Raw genomic sequence first — 15,857 nt, forward strand, 5'->3', positions numbered from 1 at the left:
AAGGCGCAGGCAGAGTCGACGGGGGAGTGTCAGCCATCGACTCACCACAGTGATGACACTGCAGTAAGTAGATCTAAGTACATCGACTTCAGCTACGTTATTCATGTAGCTGAAGTTGCGTAACTTAGATCAACCCCTTCCCCCCATGTAGACCAGGCCTAAGCACTCTAAAAAATCAACACGCTGACTTGGATTCTCTTGAAAGTAGTGTGATTCATAGGAGCCTGGAGTAGAGTCTGGAGTGATTTAAATATGGGGTCATTTTAGCACAGGTTTCCCAAGATATCACATGACATCAAAATCTAGCTCTTATTTGGAAAAGTTCTTGAGAGTAAAATTGAGAACTCCATCATGGGCCAAGCCAAACTGATTCTCCAAAGAAAGTGAAATGTGCATGGGCAGTAAAACTAGGGCTCTCATGTAAACGAAAGTGTTTGCTGGCAGCCTAAAATCAGATTAACTGTGTTTTTCTAGGTGACATGTTGTGGCCATTGAACCTGAGAAGCAACAGTAAATTCAAGTCCCACCCACAGCAGCTCTCTGAGAATGTTTTGTGCATGTTAGTTGCTGTCTGTCTGCACTGGGCAAGGGCTCCTTTTGGAAGTTTCATCCTGAGTTAAAGCCAATCTTTCAAAGGGCTTTAAAATCCACACGTACTCCAATTTCACTTTAGAAGTGATACAAGTGTCACTACCTACAAGTGGCCAGTGTCTGTGAGGATATTTTCACATCACCAAAAAGTTTTACTCCCATTCAAAGCTCTTTGGAACTTTTTGTTCCCTTCTTTATTTTCTTTCAGCCACCAGAGGGGGACTCTCTCAGGGAGCCTCTGAGGCAAAATTTTTGTTTCTGTGGAATCTTCTGACTGTGACAGTCCCTGCCCATTCTCTTCCAATGGGGAATTCAGCTCTGTGACAATGTTCACAGCCTCAGTTTCCACAGCTACATTCTCTGATTCAGGGGCAGCCACACTGAGATCTTGTCCCACTAGTACCTTCTCAGATGGTCCTTATGTATAACTTTGTGTTTAGTCTTGGGATGCAGCTGTATCCTATACTTCACTTCATTTGTTTAGGTCAGCACTCTATAGGGTCCCTTCCAAGGTTTATCCAGGTTAGGGCTCCTCTTCTTCTTTCTCCCAGGGTCGTGAAGCCAGACTAGGTCTCCTCTTTCAAAAGTTTCCCCATATGAGCATATGTCAAAGAAACTTTTCATTTTATCAGAGGCTATCATCACATTTTCTCTAGCAAAGGTGTGGGATTTTTTTCAGTTTCAGACTGTAGGGTTTCTATATAGTCCAAATGATTTAAAATGTTCCTCTTCAGGAACTCCACATGAGCGGTTCAATGTGTGAAGTGCTGTACTATACTTTGTACTCTCATTGGCTGCTGTTCTATAAGCCACCAAAAGGCATGGAAAATGCTGGTCCCAGTTCCTTTGGTGCTGTTCTGCAAAGGGAGCCAGCTGAACTTCCAACATACTATTGAACCTTTCTGTGGTCCCATCAGATTGTGGGTGTATTAGGATGGTGTGAGTTTTGTTGATCCTTACAATCTCACAAACATGAGATGAAACAATTTGGATTCAAAGTTTCTCCCTTAATTGGTGTGTAACTCACCTGGGACTCCAAATCTGGTGAAAAGTTCATTCACTTGGACATCTGCTACTGTCACAACCTCTTGATTTCTTCTTGGGTACACATCAGGCCATTTTTTGAAGTAGTCTGTAGCTACCAGCAAATATTGATTGCTAGCCTCTATCTCAGGCAAGGACTCAAGAATATAAATGGCAGTGCACCACTAATGCCTGCACGAGATAGAAGCTCCCCCACTCTTGGCGGGACCCTTTGTTACAACAGAATCTTTATATTTTCTGCACCAATTTTCTACACCCCACCTTGATTTCACCCTATGGAATTTCTCTTAGCTTGCTAAGGTTTTTGCAGCCTCAAAATATCAAGTAGTTTTACAATCGTGACAAACTCAGAACCTCCTTTCAGTGTATCTGGTACAACCAGCTGGTACTTGTACCCATCACCTGCTGGTTCCTCCCACCTCCTATACAATATTTCATCCTTAAAATTACAAGATTTTCCACTATATCTAGAAAACTTTTATTGTGAGGGGACACTATATTCCAAGGTGGCTGTGTTTGCCAATTGATTTTCCAGTCATGCACTATTCTCAGATCAGCATCTTTTCTTTGAGAAGTTTTTGTTTTCCCTGGCATTCATTCCTGCAGTCCTACATCATCTGTTCTAGTGGATGAACCATGAACATTTTCACTTCTGCAAATTATGGGAAGAGAGGAGAAAGACATCTCTTCCTGAGCACATACACTCTGTTGGGCAAACAATTTCTTGCTCTTCTGATTATGTTTGCAATTAGCTCCCCGACCATGTGGTCTGGACAAAGCATCCATGCTTTTGCCCAAAATTCCATCTTGATGCCCAGATCAGGATTATTCGAAAGGGAACTGAATTGTTTCTATTTTAAATGAAGGTTGATGGTTACACCTACCAATTTCACTGCAGTTTAACCCAAACTATAAGAGAAATATTCTCAAAGAAAATAGCAGGAATTAAACAGAGGGAAGATGAATGATTCTAGTGGGATGATGGGATAATGTAATCATGAGTCATGCTCCTTGCCTGCTTCCAGAACAATGGGAATGGATGTTATCAAAGAAGAGCAATTCACTGGGACCCAAATCCACATAAGGATTTAGGCACTGGCACAGTGAGAATTGCAGCACTTAACTTTTAAGTGCCTAGAAAACCACTAGAATAACAGTGTGATTCACAAAGACTGACTTAGGTGCCCAAGCTCCCTATACAATGAATGGAGAGAGACAGGCTCCTAAGAATGGGATCAACAAAAGCCAGCAAGCTGGGCAGGGAGCTGCCTAAACTAACCAATGGGAGATACCGATAAGAAGGGTGTGTTCTGTCCCCTGCTCCTATCACTAAGTTTGGCACTTAAGTTCAGGCTGCAGGGAGGTGCCTATCTCTGCCTATTGATCCACAACTGGGAACCCAACTTCTGCAGTCAGGTGGCTTAGGCACCTAAGTCATTTCTTCTGAGAATGAGTTAGATGCCTGCCTCACTCCACACAAGGCAGTGAGGGGGGAAGGAGGTGACTAACCTTTAGCTGGGATGTGGGATACCTCCAGTTCAGTTCCCACTCTGCCGTGACTAAGAGAAGGGATTATCATGGGTATCTACCATCTGTCAGGGGAGTGTCCTAACCACTGAGCTATAGTGTCATTCTTGCTCCTTCCCTAGACCAGTTAATAATTAATTACTCAATTAAAGTGGAACAACTTCAACACCAGAGATGGTGAGAGACCCATATCAGAATACTTTAGAGCCCAGTGTTTAGGCCACTCCCCTAACAGGTGGCAGATCCCTGTGCAAATCCCTTCTCATCAGGCACTCCATCTGTCTTCCTCCATTTCATGGATTGTACTGGGATTTAGGCAGGAGATAGGGGTCAGGATGCCTAGAGTGAGTTAGCCATGCACATGCCTGGAGCCAGAAACATAGGTGCCTAGGGAACTTTTAAAGTGGAAATGTAGCTGCTCAGTGAGTTCAGTTGCTTACAAGGTTAAGCAGAAGCCAAGCAGGACATCTGTAGATTGCAGTGGTGCCTAAAACTGGAAATTAGGTGCCTGAACTGAAGAAATTCTTACCTGAATCCAACTTGTGAACATGGAGAGCAATGAAGAAAATTATATAACAAGGCAGATGTGAACACAACATGACGTGGGAGATGGAAAAAGACTTCATCTTCCTAGGAGCTTGGTTTAGATAACTAGAAAAAAGAATGAAACAAAACCCAGAGCGGTGATTTTCTTATATAAGTGCAATATTTTTTGCGGTGGCAGCAGTCATCCACTATCAGTCTGATCTTAAGGCCCTCTGCAAAATCCACACAAATTAATATTGGCCTCAATATAAACTAAAGGTAGAATTTTTCTACCAAACTCAAAGGAATTCAACAAGGGGCTCCTGAATTACGACACTCTAAAAATGGAATTGCTCATTATCTCAGCTCCAGATCTAATTTACCAAACATTGAAGCAGATATAACTTTTCTCTGGTTGGGCGCTAGGCAAGGGCACAATTATAGACAATGAGGGTTGGAAGACACCTCAGGAGGTCGTCTAATCCAACCCGCTGCTCAAAGCAGGACCAATCCCCAACTGAATCGTCCCAGCCAGGGCTTTGTCAAGCCTGACCTTAAAAACCTCGAAGGAAGAAGATTCCACCACCTCCCTAGGTAACCCATTCCAGTGCTTCACCACCCTCCTACTGAAGAAGTTTTTCCTAATATCCAACCTAAACCTCCCCCGCTGCAGCCTCAGACCATTACTCCTTGTTCTGTCATCAGGTACCACTGAGAACAATCTCGATCCATCCTCTTTGGAACCCCCTTTCAGGTAGTTGAAAGCAGCTATCAAATCCTCCCTCATTCTTCTCTTCTGCAGACTAAATAATCCCAGTTCCCTCAGCCTCTCCTCATAAGTCATGTACTCAAGCCCCCTAATCATTTTTGTTGCCCTCTCCTGGACTCTTTCCAATTTTTCCACATCCTTCTTGTAGTGTGGGGCCCAAAACTGGACACAGTATTCCAGATGAGGCCGAACAGAGAGGAATGATCACGTCCCTTGATCTGCTGGCAATGCTGTACTTATACAGCCCAAAATACCATTAGCCTTCTTGGCAACAAGGGCACACTGTTGACTCATATCCAGCTTCTCGTCCACCTTAACCCCTAGTTCCTTTTCTGCAGAACTGCTGCCCAGCCATTCGGTCTCTAGTTTGTAGCAGTGCATGGGATTCTTCCATCCTAAGTGCAGGACTCTGCACTTGTCCTTGTTGAACCTCATCAGATTTCTTTTGGCCCAATCCTCTAATTTGTCTAAGTCCTTTGTATCCTATTCCTACCCACCAGCGTATCTACCACTCCTCCCAGTTTAGCATCATCTGTAAACTTGCTGAGGGTGCAATCTACATCATCCTCCAGATTATTAATGAAGATATTGAATAAAACCAGCCCAAGATCAACCCTTGAGGCATTCCACTTGATACTGGCTGCCAACTAGACATGGAGCCATTGATCACTACCTGTTGAGCTTGATGATCTAGACAACTTTCTATCCACCTTATAGTCCAATATCAGGGTTATAACAGAAACTCAGTGTCAGCCTACACTTATGGTGTGACAGCTGTCATGACATAATTAGGTTTAACTGGTTCCCTGGAAGGCATCTTAATAAAGCAGCTGTCCAGAGCAAGTGGAGTATGATTGAGTGTTATCAAAAGGCAGTCTGCAGCGATCAGCTGAGCATCGAGCAGCGGAGGCTAACAGAGGGAGTTCATCTGGGGAGAGCACATTGAGGCTTCATCTTGCAGGCTTCTCTGAGTAGTTACTGCAACAGCTAAGGAAGCTCTTAGAAGGAAGGTAATATGGATGGTGAGCGTTCAGCTGTTGTTACCTGCACAGGATGTGCCATGTTTGCTTTCTTCCACAGGACAGAAGTGACTTTGTCTGTACAAAGTGCAAGCTGGTCTCCATATTGGAAGAGAAAGTTTGAGGTCTGGGAGAAACAAGTTTCAACCCTGAGTTGCATAAGAGAAAATGAAGATTTCCTGGACAGACGTCAGGATATGCTTCTACGGGCACAACATTCTGAAGAATCAGAGCAGGCTGCGCAGCAGGGATAGGACAGTGAAGAAATTTGGCAGCATGTGACCTCCAGAAGAAGGAAGAGGAGCATCTATGTACCAGAAATGCAATACAGGTAGGCAACCATTTTCATGTTCTCTCCACAGGTACTAATGCGGAGAGTGGACTAGATGATACATCTGAGGGAAGGGAGCAGAAGGACACTCCACTGATTGGAAGGCATGAGATGCACTGTCCTAGGGATGAGGGTTCCATGACCACTGCTCCCAAGAGAAGGAGGTGAGTGGGGGTGATCTGGGTCTCCTTCCTCAGGGGGACTTAGTCATCTATCTGCCACCCCGACCGGGAAAACTGAGAGGTCTGCTGCTTGCCAGGAGCTAGGATCCACGATGTGACGGAGAGACTGACGAGATTCATCAGGGCCTCAGATTGCTGCCCCTTCCTGCTTCTCCACATGGGCTCCAATGATACTGCCAAGAATGACCTTGAGAGGATCACTGCAGACTACATGGCTCTGGGAAGAAGGATAAAGGAGTTTGAGGCGCAAGTGGTGTTCTCATCCATCCTCCCTGTGTAAGGTAAAGGCCTGGGCAGAGACTATCTAATAGTGGAAGTCAATGAATGCCTACACAAGTGGTGTTGGAGAGAAGGCTTTGGATTCTTTGACCATGGGATGGTGTTCCAAGGAGGAGTGCTAGGGCTCCACCTAACGAAGAGAGGTAACCAACAAAGAGTCCTGTGGCACCTTATAGACTTACAGATGTATTGGAGCATAAGCTTTCGTGGGTGAATATCCACTTCGTCAGAGCATTACAGGAGGGGGGAGAGCATCTTTCCAAGCAGGCTGGCTAACCTATTGAGGAGGGCTTTAAACTAGGTTAACCGAGGGAAGGAGACTAAAGCCTGGAGGCAAGTGAGAAAATGGGATACCGGAAGGAGGCATGAGCAGGCGAGTGCAAGAGGGGAGGACTCCTGTCTCATACTGAGAAAACGGAAAGATCGGCAAGTTATCTTAAGTACCTATACACAAATGCAAGAAGCCTGGGAAACAAGCAGAGATAATTGGAAGTCTTGGCATAGTGAAAGAACTATGATGTGATTGGAATAACAGAGACTTGGTGGGATAACTCACATGACTGGAGTACTGTCATGGATGGATATAAACTGTTCAGGAAGGACAGGCAGGGCAGAAAAGGTGAGGGAGTTGCATTGTATGTAAGAGAGCAGTATGACTGCTCAGAGCTCTGATATGAAACTGCAGAAAAACCTGAGACTCTCTGGATTAAGTTTAGAAGTGTGAGCAATACGGGTGATGCTATGGTAGGAGTCTGCTATAGACCACCAGAACAGGGGGATGAGGTAGACGAGGCTTTCTTCTGGCAACTAACATAAGTTACTAGATCGCAGGCTCTGGTTCTCATGAGAAACTTCAATCACCCCCAATATCTGCTGGGAGAGCAATACAGCAGTGCACAGACAATCCAGGAAGATTTTGCAAAGTGCAGGGGACAATTTCCTGGTCCAAGTGCTGGAGGAACCAACTAGGGGCAGAGCTCTTCTTGACCTGCTGCTTACAAACTGGGAAGAATTAGTAGGGGAAGCAAAAGTGGATGGGAACCTGGGAGGCAGTGACCATGAGATGGTTGAGTCCTGACACAAGGAAGAAAAGAGAGCAGCAGAATACAGACCCTGGACTTCAGAAAAGCAGACTTTGACTCCCTCAGAGAACCGATGGACAGGATCCCCTGGGAGAATAACATGAGCGGGAAAGGAGTCCAGGAGAACTGGCCATTTTTTAAAAAAAAATCTTCATTGAGGTTGCAGGAAAAAAGCACCCTGATGTGTAGAAAGAATAGTAAATATGACAGGCGACCAGCTTGGCTTAACAATGAAATCCTTGCTGATATTAAATGCAAAAAAGAAGCTTACAAGAAGTGGAAGATTGGACAAATGACCAGGCAGGAGTATAAAAATATTGCTCAGGCATGCAAGAGTGAAATCAGGAAGGCCAAATCACACTTGGAGTTGCAGCTAGCGAGGGGTGTTACGAGTAACAAGAAGGGTTTCTTCAGGTATGTTTGCAACAAGAAGAAAGTCAAGGAAAGTGTGGGCCCCTTACTGAATGAGGGAGGCAACCTAGTGACAGAGCATATGGAAAAAGCTAATGTACTCAATGCTTTTTTTGCCTCTGTCTTTATGAACAAGGTCAGCTCCCAGACTACTGCACCGGGCAGCATAGCATGGGGAAGAGGTGACCAGCCCTCTCTGGAGAAAGAAGTGGTTAGGGACTATTTAGAAAAGCTGGATGAGCACAAGTCCATGGGGCTGGATGCGCTGCATTCAAGAGTGTTAAAGGAGTTGGCGGATGTGATTGCAGAGCTATTGGCCTTTATCTTTGAAAACTCATGGCGATCTGGGAAGGTTCCAGATGACTGGAAAAAGGCGAATGTAGGAAGGAGGATGATCCAGGGAACCAGAGGCATCAGCCTCACCTCAGTTCCTGGAAAAATCATGGAGCAGGTCCTCAAGGAATCAATTCTGAAGCACTTAGAGGAGACGGAAGTGATCAGGAACAGTCAGCATGGATTCACCAAGGACAAGTCATGCCCGACTATATTAATTGCCTTCCATGATGAGATAACTGGCTCTGTGGATGAGGGGAAAGCAGTGGATGTGTTATTCCTTGACTTTAGCAAAGCTTTTGATACAGTCTCCTACAGTATTCTTGCCAGCAATGTAAAGAAGTGTGGGCTGGATGAATGGACTATAAGATGGATAGAAAGCTGGCTAGGTCGTTGGGCTCAAGTGGAGTGCCCCAAGGGCCAGTCCTGGGGCTGGTTTTGTTCAATATCTTCACTAATGATCTGGAGGATGGTGTGGACTGAACCCTCAGCAAGTTTGCAGATGAGACTAAACTGGGAGGAGTGGTAGATATACTGGAGGGTAGGGATAGAATACAAGGGACATAGACAAATTAGAGGATTGGGCCAAAAGAAATCTGATGAGGTTCAACAAGGACAAGTGCAGAGTCCTGCACTTAGGATGGAAGAATCCCATGCACTGCTACAAACTAGGGACCGAGTGGCGAGGCAGCAGTTCTGCAGAAAAGGACCTAGGGATTACAGTGGACGAGAAGCTGGATATGAGTCAACAGTGTGCTCTTGTTGCCAAGAAGGCTAATGGCATTTTGGGCTGTATAAGTAGGAGCATTACCAGCAGATCAGGGGATGTGATCATTCCCCTCTGTTTGGCATTTGTGAAGCCTCATCCGGAGTACTGTGTCCAGTTTTGGGCCCCATACTAAAAGAAGGATGTGGAAAAATTGCAAAGAGTCCAGGAGAGGGCAACAAAAATGATTATGGGGCTGGAGCACATGATTTATGAGGAGAGGCTGAGGGAACTGGGCTTGTTTAGTCTGCAGAAGAGAAGAATGAGGGAGGATTTGATAGCTGCTTTCAACTACCTGAAAGGGGGTTCCAAAGAGGATGGATTGAGACTGTTCTCAGTGGTACCTGATGACAGAACAAGGAGTAATGGTCTGAAGTTGCAGTGGGGAAGGTTTAGGTTGGATATTAGGAAAAACTTTTTCAGTAGGAGGGTGGTGAAGCACTGGAATGGGTTACCTAGGGAGGTGGTGGAATCTCCTTCCGCAGAGGTTTTTAAGGTCAGGCTTGACAAAGCCCTGGTTGGGACGATTCAGTTGGGGATTGGTCCTGGTTTGAGCAGCGGGTTGGATTAAACGACCTCCTGAGGTCCCTTCCAGCCCTGACATTCTATGATTCTATGATTGATGCATATTGTTGGATATATACAGTTTAATATTTATACACCTGGGGAGAGGAGGCCTGCTCCTTCCTCTGTTACAACATTGGAATCCAATGAATGAATTGATGCTTTGAGGCACTTTTTGATTCATTCAGTGACTGTGGAACCCTTATATGAACTGGCATTTAACTAGACGAATTCAGGGATTCCACTATGGATTTCACAAGCTTAATATTCTAGGTTACTTTCCTGGATGCCATCACACCAGCTGATTTGGTGCTCATTTTCCAGGGACTGCTTGCAGAGTATCTGGGGTGAGAAGTGGGTCTATTAAGCCCTGACCAGAGGATAGGGTCCTGGAGAAAACTAGCTCCTCTTCTCCCCTGCACCTTAGTTTAGTAGATGTGAACCCCGGGCAGAGCTGTGACTGCTCATATGACATTCTGCTCAGGACACAAGAAAGGTAAACCACTGTGTTACCCCTCTGCTTTAGCAAGAGTAATCTTTACTAGAGCTTAGACTGTGTATCAGCTTCCTAATACATCAGTCTGTTTGCCTCTCCAGCAAACTCCTTGACACTCTGCCAGTCCAAACCTTGCCTTGTAGGTAATGATCAGTGAAACCCAGTTCCCAAGAAACATCTCCCTGCAGTGTCCAGTCCCTCTCACAGGACTGTCACTGATATTATTAATTTTCCTGGCTCCAAAAACACAGAGCACACACCAGTTTGTTAGATTAGCCGAGGACTCACATTTTACTTTAATATAACTACACTGAGATGGTTTATAGTAAAACTAAGAATAAGTTTATTAATGAAGAACAGAGATTTAAGTGATTCTAAGCAAGAGAAAAAGATAGGTATGGTTCAAACCAAACAATGCTTTCTAGCGACTCACTGTATCAGCTCAGAAGGATGTTTGTGAGGTGCAGCAATTCCTGGTATTCACCAATTTCTATGGACAATTTATTAAAGATTATCTAACCTGGTTGCACCCATAAAGATGCTCCTGAAAAAGGGGTCCTGGTTTGCCTCATTGACGAAGACTCAGTCAGCTTTTGATTGACTGAAGAAGTCATTCACCTCAGCATCCTCCCCTGATTCACCCAGATCTCACTAAACTATTTGCAGCTGAGGTCAATTCCTTGAACTTTGCCATAGGCACAGTATTATCTCAACATGCAGGCATCTGCACCAACTCCACCACTGTGTGTTTTATTCCTGGAAGCTAACCCTGGTAGAAAAACCCCCTGTGATATTTTGGACAAGGAGCTACTGGTGATCAAGACAGCTTTTGAGAAGTGGTGACCAGCCTATAAAGAGCCTGATTCCCAGTTCAAGTCCTGGTAGACCACAAGAATCTGGAGTACCCATAGACTGTTACCAAAACTGTGAAAAAAAAACAACAAAAATTTGGCTTGTTTTAGGCTTACTTGGCTTTTGAGTTGCAAGTTGGCTTGTAGCCGCTTTTTTTCTTTTTTTAATTGGCTTCCTGGCTGCCTCTGGCCCCAGGCAATCAGAAAGCTCAACTGGTGATTGCCATTTGGCTCCAACTGCTGCGTTGCCTCCCTGCATGCCTGCCTGTGTGTGGTGACATGCAGATATGTGGGGGGAGCCACATGAGTGACGCGCTCCTGGATTGTGTGGACTGCAGGAGGGTGAAGGGCAAGGAGGGAGAGAATTCAGGGATACACAGTGGACCCACAGTCCCAAACTGCAAAGGTTCATGATGGGGGGTCCAGTCACATTAGGGATTGGCTTATTTTGGCCTTGTTTTGAAATGAGATTAGCTTGTTTTTTGGCTTATTGTGAAAGCCGGGTGCTTTATTTACAGCATGAAAGTTGGTAACTCTCCAAAAAATGAGAAGGAGGATGTCCTGTTCTGCAAAGATTAATATCTTAAAACTGGTGAAGCGTTCTTTGCCTCTAAGTTCAAGGCATTCAGTTTTTTCAGTGGAACAATCAACAGTAGTTTGATGTCCTCCATCTGCTGTCTGATGACCCATTCACAACCCAGATCCGCCAGCCCTGAATGATGCAGATCCCCAATTCCGAATACTGATTACACCACAGAATGTCTCCTCTATCACAAGGGTTGTATTTATGTTCTGGAGGGATAATCTAGGATTTAGGAATTGAAACTATGATATGATTTGCCACATATGAGCCATTTTGGCCAATTCAAATCCTGGACTCTAGGCTCAAGGAGCTGCTGGTGGAAGCTTCTGAATTTACATCAAGGATTATATAAGGTCCTGCGACTACTGCACCCATATCACGAACCCATTATCTAAACACCTAGACGTAGGTCTCCTCTGCCCACACCTCCAGAACCTTGGTCAATTATACTGATGGACTTCATGGTAGAACTGCCATGCTCCCAGGGACACTCAGAAATCTTGTCTGTTATTTACCTTCTAACAAAGATGGTGCACTTCATCCCATGCCATACTGTTCCTACTGCAGGAGAGATGGTTCAAATCTTCCTGGAAAAGGTCTTCCACTACCATTGGTTACAATGGGCATTGTATCATACTGGGGATCCAGTTCATCTCCCGATTTTGGTGGGAAATTCTCAGTATCCTTAGCATCGAGTGCCTCACCTCATCTATCCCCCAACTACATGCTAATGAGCAAATAGAAAGAGTCAATCAAATCTTTGCTGCTTTTTGAGCTACCACCAGGACAAGTGTCAGAGGGGTAGCCGTGTTAGTCTGGATCTGTAAAAGCAGCAAAGAGTCCTGTGGCACCTTATAGACTAACTGACATATTGGAGCATGAGCTTTCATGAGTGATGCATCTGACGAAGTGGGTATTCACGCACAAAAGCTCATGCTCCAATATGTCAGTTACTCTATAAGGTGTCACAGGACTCTTTGCTGCACCAGGACAACTGGCTTCCCCTGCTGTGCTATGCAGAATTCATATACAACAATGCAATCCATGCTTAACCCAACGTAGCCCAGTCTTTGAAAGCTATGACTTTCATCCCCATTTCAACCCTGATTTACCTGTTATTTCCCCAGTACTGGGAACCACAGATTTAGCATCCCATTTACATTGGGTGTACCAGGACCTCAAGGAATGCTTGCAGTCTGCCAAAGAAGCCTATAAACACCATTCAGACCAAGATGATCAGGTTGCCCTAATCCGGTAGTAAGGGACTCTCTACCCAAAACCTTAAATTGAGACACCTATTTGCCAGACTAGACTACCAATAACTGGGTCCCTTCAAGATTACAGAACAGGTAAATCCAGTGGCATTTAAATTACAGCTGTCTGAATCCTCGAAGATCTTCTCCATCTTTCATACCACACTTTTAAAGCCCTATATTGAGAATCCATATCCAAACTGCTCCATCCCAACACCACCATCCATACAAATCTGTGGATAGGAAAATTACTTGGTCCACTGAATCCTTGACTCTTGAAGAGTTAGGGGAAAGGTCCATTACCTGGTGCACTGGGAAGGCCATGGTCTGGACAAATGGTCTTAGAAACTGGCAGAGAACATCCATTTCTTGAATCTATTGCAAGAGTTCCATCAGAAATACCCCAAGAAACTAGGCCCCAAGGCCCTTGGAGCTACCCTTGATGAGGGGGCAGGGGGTGGTGGTACTGTCAAGAATCAGGGCCTGAAACATAGACCGTCTGGAAGTAGGGTCTGCAACAGGTGCAGTCTTCAGGCAATCTAATGAGCACAGCTGGTCTGTAGCAGGCTGCCTAATTGGCTACATCAACTGATTGGTTGGAAAAGCTCTTTAGCCCAGCAGAAGCAGTTCACTGGCTGCTTGAAGCATTGCCCATGGTTGTGATAGCTCCTGCACCTACTTGTTCCCAGCCTTGATCCCACCTTTCTCCCGCCTTAGTACCCTCTTTGCTCCTCCTCCTGCATTGACTTACTCTATGTGATCTGATCTTGACCCTTAGCTCTAATGCCTGATTTCTAACTCAGGATCTGACCCTGGGCTCTGATTCCTGGTGACCAGCTCTGGCTCTTACTACTAAGGATAACTCTGCTTCTAACTACTAGGCTAAATGGCTCACATCTCAGTCACTGACAGTGGGGTAAAATGGCAGCTCCTTTAACCTGGGATTAGTGGTGGGTAGGGGGAGTATCCTCTGAACACTCAGGGGAAGGCAGCATTGCCAGCTCTTACAGCTGATTGCAGATCATGGGATTGTAGTGTCTGCAGGAGGAGCTGTCATAGTGATGCAAGAAGCGCCTCCAGTGCAGCAATTTCAGAGCAGGCATGTGAACAAAGCATTGTGTGTGACTCTCGAGGCTGAGGACAGAAACCTCCCCTGCCACAGATCCCTGCCTTCATGTACAGCCTCAAAGCAGACAGAGGGTCCCAGGGCAGCAAGAGGCAGCGGAGGGCAAAGTTTGGCAAGTGGTGCTGCTGGGGCTTGGGAAGAGGAGAAGCCCCCAGGAAGCAGGGGCATGGGCAGTCAGGGAAATGGTGCTGCTGGGTGTCAGATAGAGAAGTCCTGGGGCATGGGAGGCAGAGAACTGTTGGTGTGGGTCAAGACAGTAACAGAATATGATGGTAGTTCCCCTGTTTTAGGGGCGAGGAGAGGATAAGTGACATCTCCATCTGACCAGCCAAGGGGAGGCTTGCATTTTTGTAGACTTTAAAGATTAACTTTTCAATCCGTAGTTACCACATACACATGGGAATAGAGGGCATCTAAAAAGTCCAAGGACAAGACTATGGTGAAAACATACTTCAGCAACGAGCACATTATCAGTGCAGTGGTATACGGAGATTGGTGAAATGTCCCATGGTAATAAGTTTCATATTCAGATGTCAGGTTCTCAAGTTGTTGAGCATTTGTCTGCCATAAATTGAAAACTGTTACATGCTTTCAACATGAATGAAACATTTTCATTAAAGGTTCAAAATTTTATGAACATATAGACAAATGTCCTAAGTATTTTGATTGGGCAGGAGGTGAATGTGTTTCAGTTAGGTCATGAGTCAAAGTGTATACATTGCAGTTTGACAATGTGCATGGTTTGCATTCATATTCTGTTTATTGCATAATATTTTCTTCCAGGAATCAATGTCTCTTTTGTTGACCATTGACCTGTGACCTGATCTTGGAGAGTTTGTAGCTTTGGGTACCATATAATTCCTTTGTCAAGCATGTTTAATAGAGGTTATGAAAGCTGTAACAGCACGTAAGAGATCAAATAATGGGGTTACTAAGCTACCTATGATTAAGAGCTTGTGGTATTACTATCAAGCTTTGTGGGAGTAGTTATGCTAAAGGGTGGGATTTAGCTAAAGAGATAACCCTGGGTCATAAATTCTGCACTCTCAATCTCAAAAGACAAACAAGAGACCACAAAGGATACAGCACACTGCAGAATTCTTCAATGAGGTTGCTATCCAGTATCTAGATGCTTAAACCATATTTAATATAGAAATTATTATTCAATGACTGATGTCAGTCATGAATATTAAGGGTTGATGTTTCATTATGGACACCCTAAAAGCCACATATGGACAGGAATGAGTATTGACTTTATTATAATCAAGGTTAAGGATCAAATAAGGGTGTATATATCCTTACTGCTACCATAAAAAGGGTAAACCCCCCCACACACACACTCAGTTCTTGTTTCTTTGGTTCATCAGATTCCTCAGATAGTGTAAACTGAACCAGGACCTCCCTTTGGATGGACTTAACTTACTTTCCCTTCCAGTCTCAATTTTCAATGCTCCCCATAAAGTTGTGAGTATGCATAATGCAAGATTGTAAGTATGAACAATGCAGGAAACCACTTTCCGGTACTTACCTTATTCTCACATTCATGTATTTTGATTTTTCTAGAATATCAGTTATTGTTGTCTGTATTAAATAATGTTAATCTGTGGCAAGTGCATGTTGCACACTCCAATAAATAAACTTATAATTGTAATACTGGATCAGTCTATACTTCACATTACTTTACAAATTATCTGTATGCAATAGTATACTTTCTGCTAGTATAACATTCTTGTCAGTTTCACAGCTGCTATTGTCTCTGGTTCCTGCAGTCAGCCAGGCTCCCTAGAGCCTTTCTGTCCCTCCCTGTTTCCCTTCTTGAATCCCCCAGTTTGTCCCCTGGATCAACTCCTGGAAAAAGCCAGTAGCAACTCATTGCTGCCAGCTCAGTTCAGACTCCTCCCTCAGGCCATTCAGCAGGGAGCAGACTCCCAAGAGCTGCCAGATCTCAGGATCCCAGAGGCTGTTTGTGAAGACATCACCTTCCTAGCAGCAGGTTTGAATAATTTTTGGTGGTGCTCAGAGCGGGTCCAAGTCCCACCCCCAAGGCTCTGAGAGGGAGTTTGGGTGCTGGGGACAGGCTCTGGGCTGGGCCAGGGGATTGGGGTGCAGAAAGGGGTTCAGGCTT

The 15,857-nt window shown here is 44.8% G+C and overlaps 2 protein-coding genes across 8 annotated transcripts in view; one reads left to right on the forward strand and one right to left on the reverse strand.

Moving 5' to 3' along the window:
- Window positions 1–15,857, forward strand: part of LOC127032443 (zinc finger protein OZF-like) — a 605,001-nt gene that overhangs the window by 238,739 nt on the left and 350,405 nt on the right. The window lies entirely within an intron of this gene.
- Window positions 1–15,857, reverse strand: part of LOC127032454 (butyrophilin subfamily 1 member A1-like) — a 199,953-nt gene that overhangs the window by 183,197 nt on the left and 899 nt on the right. For all 6 annotated transcript variants that reach the window (XR_007768836.1, XM_050919737.1, XM_050919738.1 and 3 more), the window contains exon 2: window positions 3,692–3,813. Coding sequence is in view for 5 of the 6 variants with exons in the window: in XM_050919736.1 (XP_050775693.1) it covers window positions 3,692–3,813 (122 nt within the window). In the remaining variant the exon portion in view is untranslated. The remainder of the gene's footprint in view (window positions 1–3,691; window positions 3,814–15,857) is intronic.

The sequence above is a fragment of the Gopherus flavomarginatus genome, chromosome 12 (assembly GCF_025201925.1).
Source record: "Gopherus flavomarginatus isolate rGopFla2 chromosome 12, rGopFla2.mat.asm, whole genome shotgun sequence".
Taxonomy (NCBI): Eukaryota; Metazoa; Chordata; order Testudines; family Testudinidae; genus Gopherus; species Gopherus flavomarginatus.